Consider the following 18,376-nt stretch of genomic DNA (forward strand, 5'->3'; position numbering starts at 1 on the left):
CCCCCAACTTGTCTCGCAAAGAAACTAGGAGTCAGAAGCCCTTGGACTCAGCTACCTCCATCATAAGCCTTTTCAGAACTCTGAGATGCAGTCTCATGAGGAACACCTTGGGAAGGAAATGACAAATTTTGGTGCAAAGATTAGTCTCAGAAAGAGAGGAGGGTCTCAGCCACTCCCACCCTGCTGGCTGTGGCTGAATCGGAGCTGCACGGGGCTGGTACCAGGGACCTCTAGGGCATCCAAGTGCCCCGTCTCCCCCACCTCCTCCTCCTCAGTCCCAGCCCAGCAACACGCTGGCAGGCTGGGCTGTGAGTGGTTTCTGCCTCTGTTCAGCTGGCCCACATCTGTCACTCAGCCACGAGCTCAATGCTGGGGGCTGGGGACAGGAACAGAGGCAATGCTTCCTGCTGTCATTAGAGGACTCTCATCCACATCTAACTGGAAGTCTGCAACCTCCACATCAGACCAAGAAGAGAGTTCTCTAGACCTAGAGACCTAGGCGGGTGATTGCAGAGCAGTGAATGGCTCAGTAGGAGCCCAAGCCTTGAGCCTGGGGAGTTCCCCGAGGCCTTATTACAAAGAGCCTCCTGCAGGGATATAAAAGGCTGAATCCTTTGCCCTGCAGAGCGGTGGGGACCAAGAGAAGTTTCTAAGCTGCAGTTCAGGGGGAAGGATCTGACCCGCTTTAGGAACTGGTTGATGAGCTGGGAGACCTGTGTTCGAGCCTGACGACTTCCTCTTCGTTGTTACCCCCACCCTCACCCCTCCAGGATCGATGTGCTGGGCACCAGCCCCCCTTCCAGCCAGAGGCGCTATCGGAATTGGAACCCACCCTTGCTGGGCAACCTCCCCGATGACTTCCTGCGCATCCTGCCCCAGCAGCTGGACAGCATACAGGTGACAGGACAGTCAGCATCTCCCACACCCGCCTGCCAGGCCAGCCTCTCCATCTCGCCATCTGGGGCTCACACGATTTGTGCCAGCCAGTTGCACTTCCCTGAATCTGAACCATCACTGAGCAGTTTTCATTGCCCTGGGTTTGTAGGGAAAGAACAGTGAACCAAAAACATCACTTCCTGGAGGTGCTCTGGTTCCTGTTGTACCCAGGGAAAGTGACAGCCCCCAGAGGTGCTCACCTTAGCTGGGGGGGGATGGGGATGGAGACCCAGTGGCAGAGGGACACCTCCCCTCTCCAGAAAAACATTTCTCCCCAAGTGTTGGCATGAGGGGAGTTTCACCAAGAGGCAGCTGGTGCTCCACTGAACCCCTGCATGCTATCAAAGAGTGGTCCAAAGTAGGAGGGAAAATGGTCTGGGAACCCTGGCTGCTTCCCCATCAGAGAAAATGACTCAAGCCCCTTCTGTTGGGTTCTGGTTGGTGGCTAAGTGCCAGTAGGAGATGAAGACCCCAGGGCAGGGCTGGGGAACCTGGGAAAGGATGTGTGTGCACTCAGGTGTGCGTGAGCGGTTATGTAACACGTGCACACGCTTGTCTTCCTCCGCAGGGTAACCCTGGATGCCCCAAGCCCGGGAGTGCCGAGAGAGGCACTCTCCTGGAAGGGGCTGGGGCAGGGCCCCGAGACCAGGAGAACCGCTGGAAGCAGTACCTGGAGGATGAGAGGATTGCCCTCTTCCTGCAGAATGAGGAATTCATGAAGGAGCTGCAGCGGAACCGTGACTTCCTCCTCGCCCTGGAGAGAGGTGGTGCAGGGGCTGGGGCACTGCAACTGCTTTGCCTCCAGGGCTGAGGCTGGGGGAGGGAGCTGATGTTGGCTTTAGGCTGAGGCCTCAGGGGGAGGGGAAAATACCAGCCAATTGGTCCTGGTGCCACGTGGTCCCACCAAGTCTTGCTTGTGGGAGCCCCAGAATTCTGCCTGCTTAACCAAGCACTTCACTTCGCTCAGCCCTAGGGAGGAGGGCTGTGCTCCCACATGCCCTCTCCTTCCCTGGGCATCTGCTTTGTGTGGACACTGGCCTGTGTACTAGGTGACCACCAGAGATGAGTGATAGCTGGCCTTGCACAGTGCCAGGCACCAGGGCAGACATGGAATGATTGAGCTCACAGGCCCCAGAGGGCAAGACTCCTTGGGTAGAGCAGGGGCTCTTAAGAGGGCCGGGGTTTGCATATTTGGTTGTCTTTGAACCTGAGCGAGCTCTGGAGGCATGGTCCATGCATAGCTGTGCTGCTAACACAAAGGCCAAGCCTCCCTAATGGTCAGGTCCACCAGCAGTTTAGGAAAGAGACGGGCAGCTTCCACATTTACACTCAGAAATCGGCTGGAGAGCCAGTGATGAGTTTATTCTGACTCAATGGCAGTTTTAAGAAATGGGCCAAAGACCTGGCTGGCTGGCTGCCTCTCCCCTTCAGAATTAGAGTGTGTTTGGGGTGGGGTGTTGGGAGAGGGCTCTTGGGAGTGTGTGTGTAGTGCCACCGTCCATCAGTGGGGTGAACAAAGGGAAGGAAGCCCAGACCTGGTCCCAGCTCTGCCGCAGGCCTTTCTTGCTAAACGAAGGGACTGGCCTGTCTGCTCAGACTCCTCCACTCCGACAACTCTAACATCATTCACATGTTTATTTTTGAATTTTTAAAAATTTTATTATTTTTATTGATATTTTAACTAAAGGTTACAGAAAACTTCGATTTCCGTTCATTCATTGTTGCACATTTTCCTCCCCACCCCCTGGCCCCCAGTTCGCTTTTCTCTTTAAAAAGTTCTTTCCATGTTCATTCACGTTTATAAAGTAAGTTTATGTTTATAAAGTTTGTGTTACCTTGGTTCTTTGAGAGCCAGGAAGTGCATATAGGGTTTGGGGGCATGCTTGTGTGCAATTCTAGGGGCTTAGTCCTGGGTCACAGCTCCTGTGGGAGCCCAGGAGCTGACTTCCCTGTTTGGAATATGGTCCTTTGCCAGATCGGTTGAAATACGAGTCCCAGAAATCCAAATCCAGCAGCGTGGTTGTCGGAAACGACTTTGGCTTCCCATCTCCTGCTCCAGGTAACCACTCATAGAGATGTCCAAGAGCCTGGGGACCCCAGGTAACCCCTCTCACAGATGTACGAGGGCCTGTGAGCCCCACATAACCTTTCACACAGATGTCCAATGGCCTGGGGTCCTGGATGTCCAAGGACCTGGGAAGGTCCCAAATAACCTTTGACACAGCCACTCATACAAAAGTCCCAGAGCCTGGGCGTTCCAGCTCCACCTTTCCTTTTAATATTTGGGGCTTAGGGTTAGAATGAGGAAAGGTGGGGAAGCCTCTTCAACCCTAAAACAGACAGACAGGCAAAGAATAGGGGCGAGAGGAGAGAGTTCTACTCTACCTCTGTGCCCACCATGGAGAGACAGGCTCTCTCAGCAGCCCTGGGTTTAAGCCTCGGCCAAGTGCATGAGCCGAGCCTGCTCAGGGTGGCTCCACTCTGAGACACCGCAGCACTGCTCCACATAACGTCCTTGGAGGAGACCGGGACACAGAGGACCAGCACATTCAGTGCTTGACCTCCGCTTGGGGGAACTGTTTCTGGTCTTTTGGGGGCTGCTGGAGACACATAAACAAGAAACACATAGGACTGAGCAGCAAATCTGAGAGAACATTACTGATTACAGCCAAGGTGTGAACAAAGGCTGGATTAATTTGGGAGGGGTCCTTTTTTTATTCAGTCACCCATTTGCCAGATATGGAAAGGAGAGAATTTAAGGTGTCAGTGGTGGTGGTGAGAGGCAAGAGCCCTAGCGAGGAGGGAGGGGTTTTTGGGGGTGGCCTCAGTGCTGTAGGGATGAGGGACTGAAGGCTGGGGACTCGGCCCAGGGAGGTCCCGGAAGCCTGTCTGTGTGAGCTGTGAGCCCCAGTCAGTCAGTCCCTGGTCCCCCTGCTGCCTTAGGGAAAAGGCTTATCAGCATTTACTTAGATGGGACTTTCTCCCTGGGGTAGGATGGGGGTGGGGAGCTGAAATCCCGAGATACTGATTTGTAAGCAACAGGAGAGCCAGATCCCTTCCCCCAGACATTCATCTGGGAGTTTAAAGAGAGTCTCCTGTCCTTGATCCCGAATTAACTAGAGACGCCAGCGCTGCTGAGATGGATCAGAGGGGACTTAGCTGCCAAGGTGACCCTGGGCGAGGCGTATTGCAGGGAGAGCAGAGGATTCAGGAGGACAGAGGGGGACCCAAATGGGTGCTGAGGGAGCAGGAAACTCTGCAGACAGCTGGGTTCTGACTTTCATATTGGCCCATTCTCCTTCTGGTCCTTGTCTGATGACCAGGAGGGAGAGGCTGACGTGAAAGGAAGGAGGAGGGAGTCCCCACTGGTAGCCCCTGCTCTGTGCCAAGAACTACATGACCCCATTCAGCTCTCACAGACTTGGAAGGCGGCCGGGGGCAGGCAAGAAGCTCTGGTCATTAGGCCTTGGTGGTCCTCATGTATAACATACTCCTCTGCTCCTGTCAAGCTACACAGTGATGACAGAGGCGTGGAAGTGGGCACTAGGAGGGCAAGCAAGCCACAGCAATGCCCCATCCCACAGAGGGCAGCCAGGAAAAGAAGTGCCCTTGACAGACACACACACACCCCACACCCCCACACCCCCGCCAGTTCTCCTCCTTGTTCTGAGCACCTGACTTACCAAAGAAGGGTATTCTTTGCTGCCTTCCTTAAATGGAAGGAAAGGCCTAATTTAGTCACCTTAAGGGACAGCCTCTCGAACACCCCCCCTCACTCCCACCATGACAGTGTCCTCTCCAACCTGACTCCATCCCTATCTCAACAACTGTCTCCCCTTCCAGGAACCATCGAAGCCAACCCTGCTGTGTCTGAAGATGCCTTATTCAGGGACAAGTTAAAACACATGGGAAAGTGTGAGTCCAGCCTCGCATCTCGCTCCCCAGCAGGGCTGAGCCTGTGGGCTCGTGGGCAGGAGGGAGCCACCCAGCATTTTCACTGCAGTTGAGGCTTGATGATCTGATGTGACATGTTCATCACAGAGTGGCTCCTTGGCCTTTTTCCCTTCCCTCCCCCTACCTACAGCTGAGTCTGGATACACATTAAGTTTTAAATCCTTTTGAGCCATTTGTTGGCAGAAAAATAACATGCTGCACACCCCAGCCCGCTTTGGGGGTTCACGTCCTCTGTGTCCTAAGGAGGGCTGGCCTGCCAGGTCTGTCTGTAGGGAAGCTGTTGCTAAGCCCACTTTCTGCCAAGGCAGGTGGCCCGTGTTCCACCAGCCTCGGACACGTCCGTGCCTTAGTCTGTGGCCTCACCACCCCTCCTTCACCGCCACACACAGGCAACACACAGTGTGTGGAGGAAACTGCCCTTCTTCATGCTTCATTTTAAGGAAGTTTTCTGGTTAGTCATGGAAATCTCAGAACTGACTCTGAAGGTGGCGTGGGGAGGGCAGGGAGAGGGCAGCCTGTGCTGAGCCTGCCAGAGGAGATGTGGAAGCTTCGGTATCTTCCCTCCCTGTGACTCTGCCCCGCTCACACACTGGCCTGCCGTCCTGTCCCGCCTGTGTCTGGGGGGCTCCATCCTGCCCCATCTGACCTGGGGTGCTCCCCTGTCAGTGCTCCACTGTGGAGAAAACGGCTCACAAGTCTTTGCCCGCAGCCACCCGGAGGAAGCTGTTTGAACTTGCAAGGGCCTTCTCAGAGAAGACCAAGATGAGGAAGTCCAAGAGGAAACACTTGTTGAAGCATCAGTCGTATCCTTTCTAGTCGGGGGCTGCATGGGACTGGTGGGTGGCCCCTGGCTATACTCCTGTAAGCTCAGAAGTTTGAAGTTGTCTTAACTTTTCTACTCCCCTCAGTTGTTAATTTGTCTGTAGGAGGAAAGTGTTCTTTCTTAAAATCAGCATACCCTTCCATTAATTTTTCTAGTTGAACTGATCCACTCACTGCTTCTTTTCTTCTAAATTCCCATGCTTGCTTTTCAAAAGGGACCCAGGATACTAGAAACTGAACAATCAAGAGAAAAGGAGAATCATCCAGAGATGGGATGGGATGGGGTAAGGTCAGGGGCTGCTCAGTGACCCCAGGAATGCTGTGTGCTGTCTACCCTCCAGGCTAGGAAGCAGAGAGACTGCCTTCTGCCCTGGGGCTGGGAGGGGGTGGGGAGCATGGAGGGCTTCCAGTGCCCATCAGTCCTATCTGTTTTCCTGAGCACCCTGGCAGGCTGGGGGCTGCAGCATCCACAGCCAATCTCCTGGATGACGTGGAGGGTCACGCTTGTGGTGAGGCTCAGAATGGGGTGGGAGTGGGGAGTTCACCTTGAACCCACTGAAGGTCCTGGGTGATACACAGTGGATTCACCAGGGCAAGAGGGAGCAGCCTGGGGACACATCCAAGATTGTGAGCCAGTGAGCCAGGAATGGAACCCTCTCTGCCTGCCTGCCTGCCTCTAGCCCCTGACCAGGGAGCCCAGTGCACCCCCCCCCCCCGATCTTCACTGGTAGACTAAGTGCCAGCTAGTGTTTCTACACTGCTCTCTGTAATGCTCTCTGTATCCCTGAGGGGGCAGACAGGCCTAGTCACTTGGGGGAACCTCAATTTGAGAAGCAAGCACTAGACCCAGAGACTTTTAAAATTTCACCTAGTTCTTCTCTAAAGGCCAGAGGACCTCCCTGATGATTCCCTGTTGAGCTCACAGGTGAACATGATCTTTATCCCCAGATCAGAGGGGTCCTCTGGTGGTCCAAAAACCTCCAGAGGGGGAGCGGGGAGCTCTGGTGGCCTAGTGGCAAGAAGCTGCACTGCAATCCCAGAGGAACACGGTTCAAATCCACCAGATGCTCTGCCGGAGAAGGAGGCGCAATATCCTCCTGTACCAGTCAGATCTGATATGACGGTACACGCACACAAAATAATAAAAAATTAAAAAAAATTTTAAAAAGACCATTTTTTAAAAAAAACCCCACAAACCTCCAGAAACAAGAACTGGCAGGTCCTGGTTATCACCTGGGTAGTAAGTCATCTAACTCCCCAACCCCCTTTATGATGAGATAGGACCAGAGAGGGGTGCAGGAACTTCCCATGAAGCCAGGCAAGCACCCACATGTCTTCACCCCCACCATGTGCTGCTCCTCCTCCCCCCACACCTGCCGGCGCCAACCTGAGGGCCAGGTCGACCCATGTCCCCTGAAGTGAGGAGAGGTGGGTCTGTGCATTACACAGCGTGGAGGACATGTCTGATTCAGGCTCTGTGGGTGGGGGAATAACGCAGCAGTGTCCCCCTGCTTTTCAGATGAAGACTTCCGAGGAAGGCGGCAGGAGGCACCCAAGGTGGAGGAAACCCTCAGAGAAGGACAGTAAGAGGTGAGACCTAGCACCCTTCTGCCCAGGGTGCACCACCCTCATGCCCAGGAGTCCAGGAGGCGGGGTTCAGGCAGCAGAGCAGGTCTTGGGTCTCTTCCTCGAAGCCATGGTAACAGGGAGTATGGACTTCTGCATAGGAACTGTTATGTGCCGTTGAGTTGCCTGTGACTCACAGCAACTCTATGTATAGCAGCTCAGAAGGCTGCTCTGTCCTGAGCTAGTCTCACTGACTCCGACACACCTATCCCCATTGCATGGGGAACTAGTCTTTGCATTTATTTTTTTATTATCTCTCCCTTTGATAAGAGAACCACCCACCTGCTTAGGCCAGATGCATTCTAGAGGCGTATTCTTAGCCATGAGTAGTTGACAACCCAGTTGCAGAGGGAACCCAAGCTTACTGAGAGGGCACACATACAGTGCTTTCCAGCTCCCTGCTCCGGCTGGGTGGTCTGCAACCAGCCATAGCCAGATGAGGACCCTGCCTGCTGCAGGGATGGAGAAATGCTTGGTGCCCTCAGATTTTTTCATGGAGGCAAGATAAACCAGGGCACAGAGGACTCAACTGCAACACCTCTCACTGCTGTGGGCGGAGGGGGCGGGGGACCTGGCGAGTCCAGACCCCTCCTATTCCCCACCGGCTTTCCTCACCCCACAGCTGTGCCCACACATCCCAGTCCTCTCGAATGCCAGGGGAAATCCCTCCATGTGCCACGGTCTTCAGTCCCTCCTCTTTGCCCTTGGCCTCAGGGACAATGGGGATTGCTCAGCCTGCTTCTGTCAGAGCCTTGCTCACCATTTCTCCCAGCTCTTTCTTCCGGTCCACGTCCTCGTCCTCCCTGCCTCACAAACCAGTTCTTGATTCCTTGTTCTCAGTGTTTGCCTTCATCTCCTGACTGATGAAGATCTGCGTCCTCCTTCCCCATCCGGACTGGCAGGCCTCCCACCAGTCCTGAACTGATGCTGGAAGCTTGCCTGCCCAGCCCAGGGCCTTCTCCCAGCCAGCAACCTCTGATAAGCCCATCATCTTTCTTGAAACTTCCCTTCTCTGCTCCTGTGACCCTCCCTCCTCTGTGCTGGTTTTCCTCTTGTGCCTTCTCCCACCGCCTGGCTACCAGCTCTTCCCACTGCCCTGGTCTCACCCCCTCAAGTCTTTCCACTCCCCACACTCTCTGACACCACCACCTTCCTTACAGCATCAGCATTCCTAGACAGCTGGCTCCAGAGTCAGAGCCTCCATCTCTGCTCTGCATCCCCAGTGCACCCCACAATGGTCTTCCCAACCCTGGAGGTGAACAAAAGCCATCCTCACTGGCCTTGCCCATTTCCCTCCTCCTCCTCCCCTTCCTTCACCATCCTTGTAGACACCCCTCACCCAGTGAAGAACCCACAGTCTCTTCAGCAGCCTTATCTGCGTTCCATCCTGAGATCACCACTTTAGACACACTCCTCCCTTGCCCTTTTGGTGGGACTTTGTGAGTACAGTCTGCTGAGTCTTCAGTGTCTCCCCCTCCCCCCATCTGCCCCACCAGTGCCTCTCATTTCACACTCATGCTGTCAGGGAGCACCAGGCCTTTGGAGAAGTATAAGGTCAGCAAAAGAGAGGAAAGCCCTCAACCGGATGGATGGGCAATGGCTGCGGCAGTGGGCAGGAGCAGGACAAAGGCCACGAGGACTATGCTTGACAGTTTCCATCGCTGTCCGTAGGGTTGCTCTGAGTCCTAGTTGACTCAGTGGCTCCTGACATCAGGTCCTCTTGATGAAGCTCCTCTGAGTTCCTGCTGTGACACTGAGTGGACCAGGCACTTTCCTATTCCTCACTTGGCCATTTCTTCCACCTGGAATTTTATTGCCCATCCCATTTTGAATCCCTGCCAGTTGTGCAAATTGGAGCTGTTTCCAGGAGGCTGGATGGGAGGGTTGACCCCAGGAAGAGTTCCAAGGGTGACATAGGCCCCCGGAGAAAGCAAAGGGTTCTTGTCTTCAGTAGCTTTTGGCCCAAGACCAATCTCTGCAGGAATCAGTGACCATCTCTGAGGGAGACCTGTATCCCTTTCTTCCCCAGATGTCAACAGCTCCTCGCTGGAGATGACCTGAGCCGGTTAGGGCAGCCAGAGAACCATGCCAGCCTCCAGCCCAAGGGCCCAGCTGCAGCTGAACAGATGGTGCTTGAATCTGGAGCCCGCGATTGTCCCGCCACCGTCCAGCCCACCACTGCCACTACCGCTTCTCACTGGGGCGGAGACCCCGGCGCTGCCCAGCTGCGATTGGACGAAGGACCTGGGACACCCACCCCCCAAAGAGGCAGCAGCCAATCGTAGCCCCTTTTGTAGCCAGGCTGTTCATTGAGCAATGAATGGAAATGAAGGAGCCAGCCCCCTCCTTAAGCAAAATTCCAGAAAAGAGGCCCAAGCTGGAGTGTGAGAGAGGGCTGAGCGAGCCTACAAGAGGCCCTTTGACCTGAAGATGGAGTCCCTGCTTCCTGCCCTTTCCCGTCGCCCCAGCAGGGCCGCACCTGCCACCCCACACCTGCCCGACTTCCCCTGGGCGTCCTGTGTCCTTCCCATGACCTGCCTGCCTATTACCCCGGTGTGTCCCCGGCTGCCGCACCACAGCCCCCGCAAGGAGCCACCCAGAGCAGTGGCCCATGTGCTGCCGGGGTCACCCCTGCAGCCCACGCCCTCTTTTACACCCAGCAGGGAGGGGGACGGGAAGGGTGCACACCTGGGGCTGGAGGAGTCTGATTAGACACCATAGTCCTCAGCCAGTTCTGGAAGGGACTCTGCGTTCCCACCATGGCTGGCTTAGAAGACGCGCTGACTTCTAAGGGTGTGGGGTGCAGGTCTGAGGACAAGGCCTGGGTTAGGGGCCCTGGGGCAGAGGAGCTTAATGGGTGCCCTTTGAGAAGAGCAAAAAGGTGGAAAGGAAAACTCCAGTTTTGTGAGTGCTTATCCTGCCTAACACTGCCAGGCAAAGGAGGAGGGGCTATGATTCACTGACCCCTGCCCATCTGTCACCTGATGGGGACACACACCAACCTCGCCAGAGAGCCAGGGGCCTTAGGGGCCCAGAGAAAGGGTCAGCCCAGCTAGGATACGAACAGGAACCGGTCCTTGGCGGGGCCACAAACCACCTGGGGTCCTGTGGGCATGGGGATAGGGGCCTGTGAGCGTTTGTCCTGTCCAGGTCCAGGGTTCAGGCCCCAGCCCGACTCCAGACCATGGTGGAGGCGAGAGGGGCAGGGTATGTGGGGTGACCGAGTGGGGAAGGAGGGGCCCGAGCCAGAGCTCCTGATGGGCCCTGACCCCAGGGGCAGAAGAGGGGACCCTGTGCTGTGTGTAAGGCTGGGAAGTCCCAGTCCCGTGTCTGTGTGTGTGGCTTTGTTAGCTTCCCCTCTTCTCTGTGGGTTTTTTCATAGGAATTCCTGTAATAAAGACCGTGTTCTCTTGATGCTTTGATGTGGCCGGTTAGGTGGGCTGGGGCTCACTGCCCACCACGCAACCACAGGCCTCCCGCCTCACTCACCCCCATTAACCCGTAGAAGGCCGAGCCTGCGCCCAGGTAACCAGGAGGTGACACCTGCTGGCCACAGCACAGCCTTGCTGACCCAAAGGACCGGTCCAGCTGTCGCCTTCCTGCATGCTCAGGGAAAGTAAGCCACTGGCTGATAGAGAAACCCAAAGCCAGCTGGTTGCCAAAACTGCAGACCCGTCACATCCCTAAACGAACGGTTGGGTTGAGCGCTTCCAGCTCAAACTCCAGTGCCCCTCCCCGCCCGTCACCACCCTCCAGCTAGGCGTAGCAGACTGGCCTACTGTGCCCGGCCGGGCAGCGACTGCCATCCACCAGGCCTTGTTTCTGGGGTCACCTGGATCCCCTCCTCGAGCCCCCGCAATGTCAAGTCTTGCATTCTATCTGGTTTCTGCCAGACAATCGACCCGTGTTCTCCAACGAGTCACCATCTGGGTCTGGCCCCACCTCCAAGTTGACTCCAGTAAACTTGTACTGTGACATCCCGGACCCTACAGATGTGCGTCAGGCACTGAGCAAACCAAGACATGCCCCAACCCCAACCTCCACTTGGCTCTAGCTCTGAGCATTATTTACTGAGCTCTTTGAGTTGGTGTTGGAGAGGAGTGTTGAATATCCCAGGGATTGCCAAAAGAGCGAACGATCTGTCTTGTAGAAGGTGCCGCCAGTATGCTCCTTACAGGCGAAGATGGTGAAACGTCTCACATACCCTGGGCATATTGTTAGAAGGAATCAGTCCTTGGGGGGAAAAGACCTCGTACTAGGAAAGGCGAGGGTCAGAAAAAGACCCCTAACAAGATGGATCAACACAGACTAAGGAAAGGTTCGCGTGTATCAGAGATCTTGAGGATAGGGCAGGACCAGGTTCAGATTCATTGTCCACAAGGTCACTATGAGGTGTACTTGACACAACAGCACCTAACAACGTGGACAGGTGTGACGACAGTTAAATACTGCACTGTTAACCTGAAAGGTTGGGAGTTTAAACCCACCCAGCTGCTCACAGCAAGAAAGGTCTGGCCAAGCAAACCTTACGGGGCGATTCTGCTCTTTCACGTGGAATTACTAGAAGCCAGAATCCACAGTAAGATACAGCAAAAAGAGGTGCGTCCCCCACCCCCAATCCCTGGGGTTTAACACCACAGCCACCTGGGAACCTCCCCCACCCCCAATCCCTGGGGTTTAACACCACAGCCACCTGGGAACCTACTTGAAATGCAAATTAGCTTCCCCATTGAGTTAGAAACCCTAGAGATGAAACCCCACCCCACCCACTGCTGTTAAGTTGCTTCCGACCTCCCACCCCAGGCCTGAGCCAACGGGCCCTCAGGCTTTCCAAGGCAATAAATCTTTAGGGAAGCTGAGTTCACGTCTTACCCCTGAGGGACTGGTGGGATTTGATCTGACGACCTTTGGTCTAGGAGTCAAGCTATTTAACCACTTCCTCAATAGAATTACCCAAGTTGTTGAGAAAAATCCTGATGATTACACCTCAGTCAATTAACCAGAACCTATAGGGCTGAGACCGTGACATCGGTATTTTCTAAGGCTCCCCATGATTTTAAAGTTTGTCATCGAGTTTGAGGACCAGGTCGCTGGGTAGTGGAGAGGGTTTTAGATCAGCTCAGTTAGCTTTGCCCAGTTGCTCACCTAAAGGTCGCCGGTTGGAATCCACCAGCTGCTCCTCAGGAGAGCCTACTTTGGTAGAGAGTTCGCAGCCTTAGAAACTCAGGGGAGGTCAAAGACCAATGGTTAGCAAAGTCTGCAGCCAGAAGGCTTCCCCAGGGCTGTCTAACTCCACAGCCTTTATTCCATACTTGCTTGGATGGCGATCTGGTGGGTCAGTGGTGAGGTGTTGTGTTTCCAACACAAAGGTTCCAACCCACCAGCTGCTCTGCAGAGAAAGATGAGCCTTCTCCCTTACCACTGGAAAGCCGAAGTGAAAGTCTGTTTCTCTCTCTCTCTCTCTCTCTCTCTCACACACACACACACCCTTTGCTGGTCAAAAGTATGCTGCACACTCTAGAGACATCACCTGGGAACTTACTTGACGTGCACATTGCTGAGCGGGCCTGTGGTGGATCTGCTAACTCTGGCATTCTGGGGCATTTTGGCATGCCTCCCCCCCCCCTTTTTTTCCCTTGTTGTGTTCTGTCGAATCTGATACGACTGGCACAGGAGGAGATTGCCCCTCCTCCTCTAGCAGAAAATCTGATGGATTCGAACTGTGAGCCCTCAGGTTTGCAACACAGCTGCTTGCCTTTCGAAGACTGTGATGCACATTGAAGGCTTTGATTATACTTCTACACCCTTACTACTCAGAGTTTGACTGTGGTACTTACAGCATCAGCATGTACCATCTGGGAGTCGCTATCCCTGGCCTACAGAGTAAAAAATGTGCATTTTAACAGGCTTGCTGGTGATCTGCATGCATTAACTGAGAAACACCACACTCGTTCTCAGACTTACTGCGCACATTCTTTTCTGATGCTTGGGGCCCACTCCGAGATTCTAATATATTTTGGTTTGGGATTTGGCCTGGGAATCAGATTTTAAAAGCATTCTAGGTTATTTTAAGATGCAACAATTTTTTTTAAAAAGATGCAACAATTTGAGAACCATCCAGTATTAGTGGAGATGAGACTGAAAGTGTAACCAAGAAGATAGAAGAAGAAAACAATTACAGGGTTTAGTCAATCCAAACCATTGAACTAGCTCAATAGGTGACCCTCTAGGGGGGTTTCAGAGGCAACAGACTGCACGAGAGGAGACTGCCCATTTTTCTTCAGAGCAGCTGGTAGATTTGAACTGCCTGCTTTTGGTTTGGCAGTACAAAACTGTACCCACTAGGCCACCACAATACACTACTAAGTCAAATAGGGGTGCTGAAAATAAGCCCCTGCTAATGACGGGTCCTCAGTGCCCAGGGAAACAACATAACTAGGACTGGGGGCGGGGGATGGGCTGCATCAGAGGCCCACTCAGTCTTCTACCCTCACACAGGGCTCATCTGTAAGTCCCAACTTGAAAGGGGGTTGTGGGCCTGGAGATTGCTGTGCCCAGAGAAAGGGACTGTTTGTTACCATGCTGTGGCTTCAGCCCTCTCTCTGTTCTCCTATCAGATCCAGGGTTGGAGCACCTGGTTGGGGGTGGGAAGCAAGGATTATAGGAGGAAAATTCAATCTGAGGAAGGTGGAAGGAGGAAAAGTGTGGGAAGGTGGGGACGGGAGCTGTCTACTGTGGAAATTACCAGTGCGTGATAAGCTTGCGTGAGGCGAGGTTGTGAGGCTGGGGCTGGCCAGGGCAAGGTCTTGAAATGTCTGTAGGGTCATTATGAGTTGTAGACAACCTGATGGCACCTGATAGCACTTTGGTGATGTGAGCTGGCTTGCCTGGTGGAGAACCCGTGCACAACAGAAGAAGAGACGGTAGCATCTTGTACCATTCCTGTGACTGTGGCTCAGACAGTCTATTGTGATACTCTATTGTGATCCAGAGGGTTTTCATTGGCTTCTGTTTGGAAGTCAACAGGCCTTTCCTCCTACTCTATTTTTACTCTGAAAGCTCCCCAGAAACCTGTTCAGCAACATTCCATCATTCTCACAAGAGTTAGATGGAAGTGGTACTATTGCTTCCATTTCACAGATAAGGAAACCGAGGCATAGAAAAACGTTAAAGTCATTATTCAACATCACCGTCAGTAAGTGGTACTATACCTGGATTTGAACCCAGACAGCTGAGCTCTAGAACGAGAATCTAATCAATCTATATATCAGAGGAGGGCAGGCGATAAATTCTAGGATTCCTCATCAGTACAATCTGTCCTGCTCAAGAACAGTACTGTCCATGATCCAACACTGGTCTTGCAACTCCCCATTTAGCGTTCTTTATCTGGATTTCAAAATAATCTCTTAGCATTTCCATTAAAAGGCAAATATGTTGCCCGGAGAGAAGCGCATGAACTCATTTTGCCCATTATCGCAGCACAAATTCATTTGTTGGATTAGCTCGCAGGGCCAGCGGGAGGGAGAGTTGGAAATTTCTGGGGATGGCGGGCTGAACGGGGCTGCGTGCGTCTACTGCCACCTGGCGGCCATCTCCGGAAGGAGCAGTCGTTGGCTGTTCTCCCAGAAAGGAGGCCTCGACCATCTCCTGTCCGTCCGGAAGAGACAGGCCATGCATGGTCAAATATTTTGTATGACTTTAGAAACAAAAATATATGTCTGCATAATTTTTTAAAAGGGTCACTAGTGCCAACTCAAGTGATTGAAATCCACCAGCTGCTCTGCAGGAGAAAGACGATCTCTTCTGATTTCTGTTGCCTGCCTAACAGTCTCTGGAAGCTGGAGGGGCAGGCAGGAGTCGATTCTGACTCATAATTCTGAGCACATACCAACAAGAAGTTTACATTAACTCCAATCCCCATGAACTCGACCTGGGGAGTAGAGGGACCTCATTTCCCGAGAGTAAATCTTTATCAAGTCAAGAGGATATTCCAGGGAGGAACTGTGATCATCACCCAGAACCCAGCACATGCCTGTCTTGCTATTCCAAATGCAGTCTGTGGGGAGGGTGACCGTCCTGGTTCATCTGGGCCCGAGGGGTTTCCTAGGCTCTACAGACTGCACAGTGGCATCACCTGAATGTGCTCGAAACGCACAATTTCTGGCCCCATTCCAGACTTGCTGGTTAGCATCCCCAGAAGGTTCATAAGCAAGTTAAAGATTATTCTGTTTTCCAAGAGAAGGGTCCACACCAGCCGGAAAGGCCTGCTCTCAAGAGGCTCCATTCGGCTTTTGGCTGCAGAAGCCCACGGAGTGACTTCAACCACAAAAGACCTGGTTGTTGGTTGGATTGGGATGAGAATGTGGGGCCTCAGTTCACTTATACTCCAGGCTTGTCTTGATCCAGCTGCTTTGACCACAAAAGGATTCACACAACAGAATACTATGCTGCACTGAAAAAACAAGGATCTCATGAAATATTATACAAAATGGATGACCTTCGAGGACATTATGCTGAGTGAAATATCTCAGTCACAAAAGGACAAATACTGCATAGTGCTACTGTTGTCAAACAGGACTGGCAACGGAGTTGGAGGGAAACTAAGAAAAGAGGGGGTAAATAATGTACACAGCATTGAAACAGATGAGGGAAAGAGCTGCTTAAAAGGAATATAGGATTAGGTATTATTGTCATGACAAAAATCCAGAATGAAAGCTGCATAGTGGCATGGACTGGGGAGGGGTTGTGGGGAATTGTATAACAATGAAAGAAATTTTTTTTTTACTTTTCAAAGGGAAAAGCAAACTGGGGGGGGTGGTCAGGGAAGAAAGTGTGCAACAACAGTGAATGAATGGAAATTTTAAAAATAAATAAAATTTTTTTAAAAAGGAGACAGAGCTCCCAGGGATACTGTGAGCAAAACGTGTGTCTTCTCTGCTGAACTGGATCAGGGGCAAACCAACCAATCCACCAACCTGCTGCTTCAGAGTCAATTCCAATTCTCAGGGACTTTATAGAGACCCTATTCTACACAGTAGAATGAAAACTCAGTGAGTTTTCAAGACTGCGAATCTTTACAGAAGCCAGCTGCCACATTTTCTCCTGTGGAACTAGTGGGTATTAATAGAGTATTTTAATGACTGCACTATCAGGGTTCCTGGTTTTGGGGGGCAAGGCCACTGTTATTCTGTTCTATCTGCTCAACACCCAGCACAATTGCTTACAGAGCAAGTAATTTTTGAAGAAGCTCTGTAAAGGGTGATTGTTGTTGGGGGAAATTATTGATTTTAAATGAGAAGCCAGAAACTCAGCTCAGCATCAGTCACTCCTATTTTAAGCACTTGGCAAGTCGTAACCCATCAACTCCTAACCGTAAGTCTATGCAGCAAGTACTATGATCGTCCTCATTTTACAGATGGTGTTGAGGCCCAAAGAATCATAAAAAGCAAACCTATTGCTGTCGGGTCAGTTACAATGCATAGTGTGAGCACTGGACAGAGCAGAGCCGCTCATCGGGTGTCCAGGGTTGTTAATGTTTACGGGGCACATGGCTCTATCTTGCTCCTTCAGATCGGTTGATGGGGTACAAACCGCTCCTTTGGGTTACCAGCTGGGCATTTTAATCACTGTATCACCAAGGCTGTTATGGAATTTTGAGTGAGAACTGACACATAGCTGACCCTCTGGGGTTTTTCAGAGGCTGTAAATTGCATTGGAGAAGACTGCCCACCATCCTTCTCCCACAGAGCAGCTGGTGGATATGAACTGTGTGTCTCTGGACTGGCAGTGCAGTTCCTTACTACTAAGCCACAGAGAAGGGATTACTTAATCAGGGAGGTACACAGGACTGAAGATGGGCTGACTGGGATTTCCATTGAACCACAGCTTCCTTCTGAGTCCTGCACCCCTAGGGGAGAGCTGGCCTAGGAGGGAGGGAGGAATGGGGACAGGTATCAGTGGGGAGTCAGCTTCCTCTGTCTTGACTTGGTGTGATGCACCCACACTCTGTGCAATCGATAGCTCATGAAGGGCCAGTTCTGTGCAAAGGACCAGGCTGGTGAGAGAGAGGTAAGATCAGATCCCAGGGGCCAGCCCTCAGAGAAGACTTGTTGGACATTCTCAGGTGAGTGAAGTGAGTGATAAAGGCTGGCGAAAGAGGTCAACTTAGGGAGGGAGAGCACGTGGGTGCACTCACCCAGTGCGGCTGAATGCGGGCTGCCCACTTCTCATGCCTTTATATTGGGAGATGTGGAGAGTCCCCGAAAGAGGGGAAGACCTTCAACAAGATGAGCTGACCCAGGGACTGTCACAATGGGCTTGAGCATGGCAGAGATGGTGAGGATGGAGCTGTTGTTCAGAGAGCCGCTATGAGCCTTAGTGGACTCAATAGCACCTAACGACAGAGATGATGTAAATGAACAGCGTGCTGACTTCTTAAACCATGTACTTTTAGGAGCTGACCTCTAGGGGGCGCATCCGCTGATCTCCATGCTCTGTGTCCAGTTGCAACCCAGTTAGTGTTGTAGGCCTGCTGCATTCAAGCACAAAGAAAGCAAAGGCAGGGCGGGGAAGGGAGCTTTGATGTCTTTTTCTAAGAACTGATATCTCCTAAAAGTATGTGAGACAGGGAGCTCTGGTGGCCTATTGGCAAGAAGCTGCACTGCAATCCCAGAGGTACATGGTTCAAATCCACCAGATGCTCTGCTGGAGAAGGAGGGGCAATCTCTTCTTGTACCAGTCAGATTCTATTTGACGGTACACACACACACACACACATACACACACACTAAAAAATAAAATAAAAAAATATGTGAGACATAAACAATTACACACACACACAACCCTCTTTCTCTATCCGTCTCTGTCTCTCTGCATCTCTCTCTCTCTCTCTCTCTTTCGTTTTCAGGGTCTGTTTGGGAGGAGTTGGGAGGAGACTGCCCATCTTTCCACGGAACATCTGGTGCATCTGAACCACTCACTTTTGGGTTGGCAGCACAACTCCTTACCAACTAGATCATATTGGGAGGGGGGGAGAATG

General features: G+C 52.5%; 1 protein-coding gene across 1 annotated transcript in view; it reads left to right on the plus strand.

The window, feature by feature from the left end:
- The window catches only part of CUEDC1 (CUE domain containing 1), a 16,701-nt gene extending 9,402 nt beyond the window's left edge, over positions 1 to 7,299 (plus strand). The window contains exons 3-9 of the mRNA XM_006889254.1: positions 771 to 897; positions 1,505 to 1,700; positions 2,912 to 2,995; positions 4,780 to 4,851; positions 5,600 to 5,693; positions 6,163 to 6,221; positions 7,232 to 7,299. Coding sequence (XP_006889316.1) covers positions 771 to 897; positions 1,505 to 1,700; positions 2,912 to 2,995; positions 4,780 to 4,851; positions 5,600 to 5,693; positions 6,163 to 6,221; positions 7,232 to 7,299 — 700 coding nt within the window. The remainder of the gene's footprint in view (positions 1 to 770; positions 898 to 1,504; positions 1,701 to 2,911; positions 2,996 to 4,779; positions 4,852 to 5,599; positions 5,694 to 6,162; positions 6,222 to 7,231) is intronic.
- Positions 7,300 to 18,376: the final 11,077 nt, after the last annotated feature.

This window comes from Elephantulus edwardii, unplaced genomic scaffold (assembly GCF_000299155.1).
Source record: "Elephantulus edwardii isolate Elephantulus edwardi_28Jun2011 unplaced genomic scaffold, EleEdw1.0 scaffold00077, whole genome shotgun sequence".
NCBI classification, from domain to species: Eukaryota; Metazoa; Chordata; class Mammalia; order Macroscelidea; family Macroscelididae; genus Elephantulus; species Elephantulus edwardii.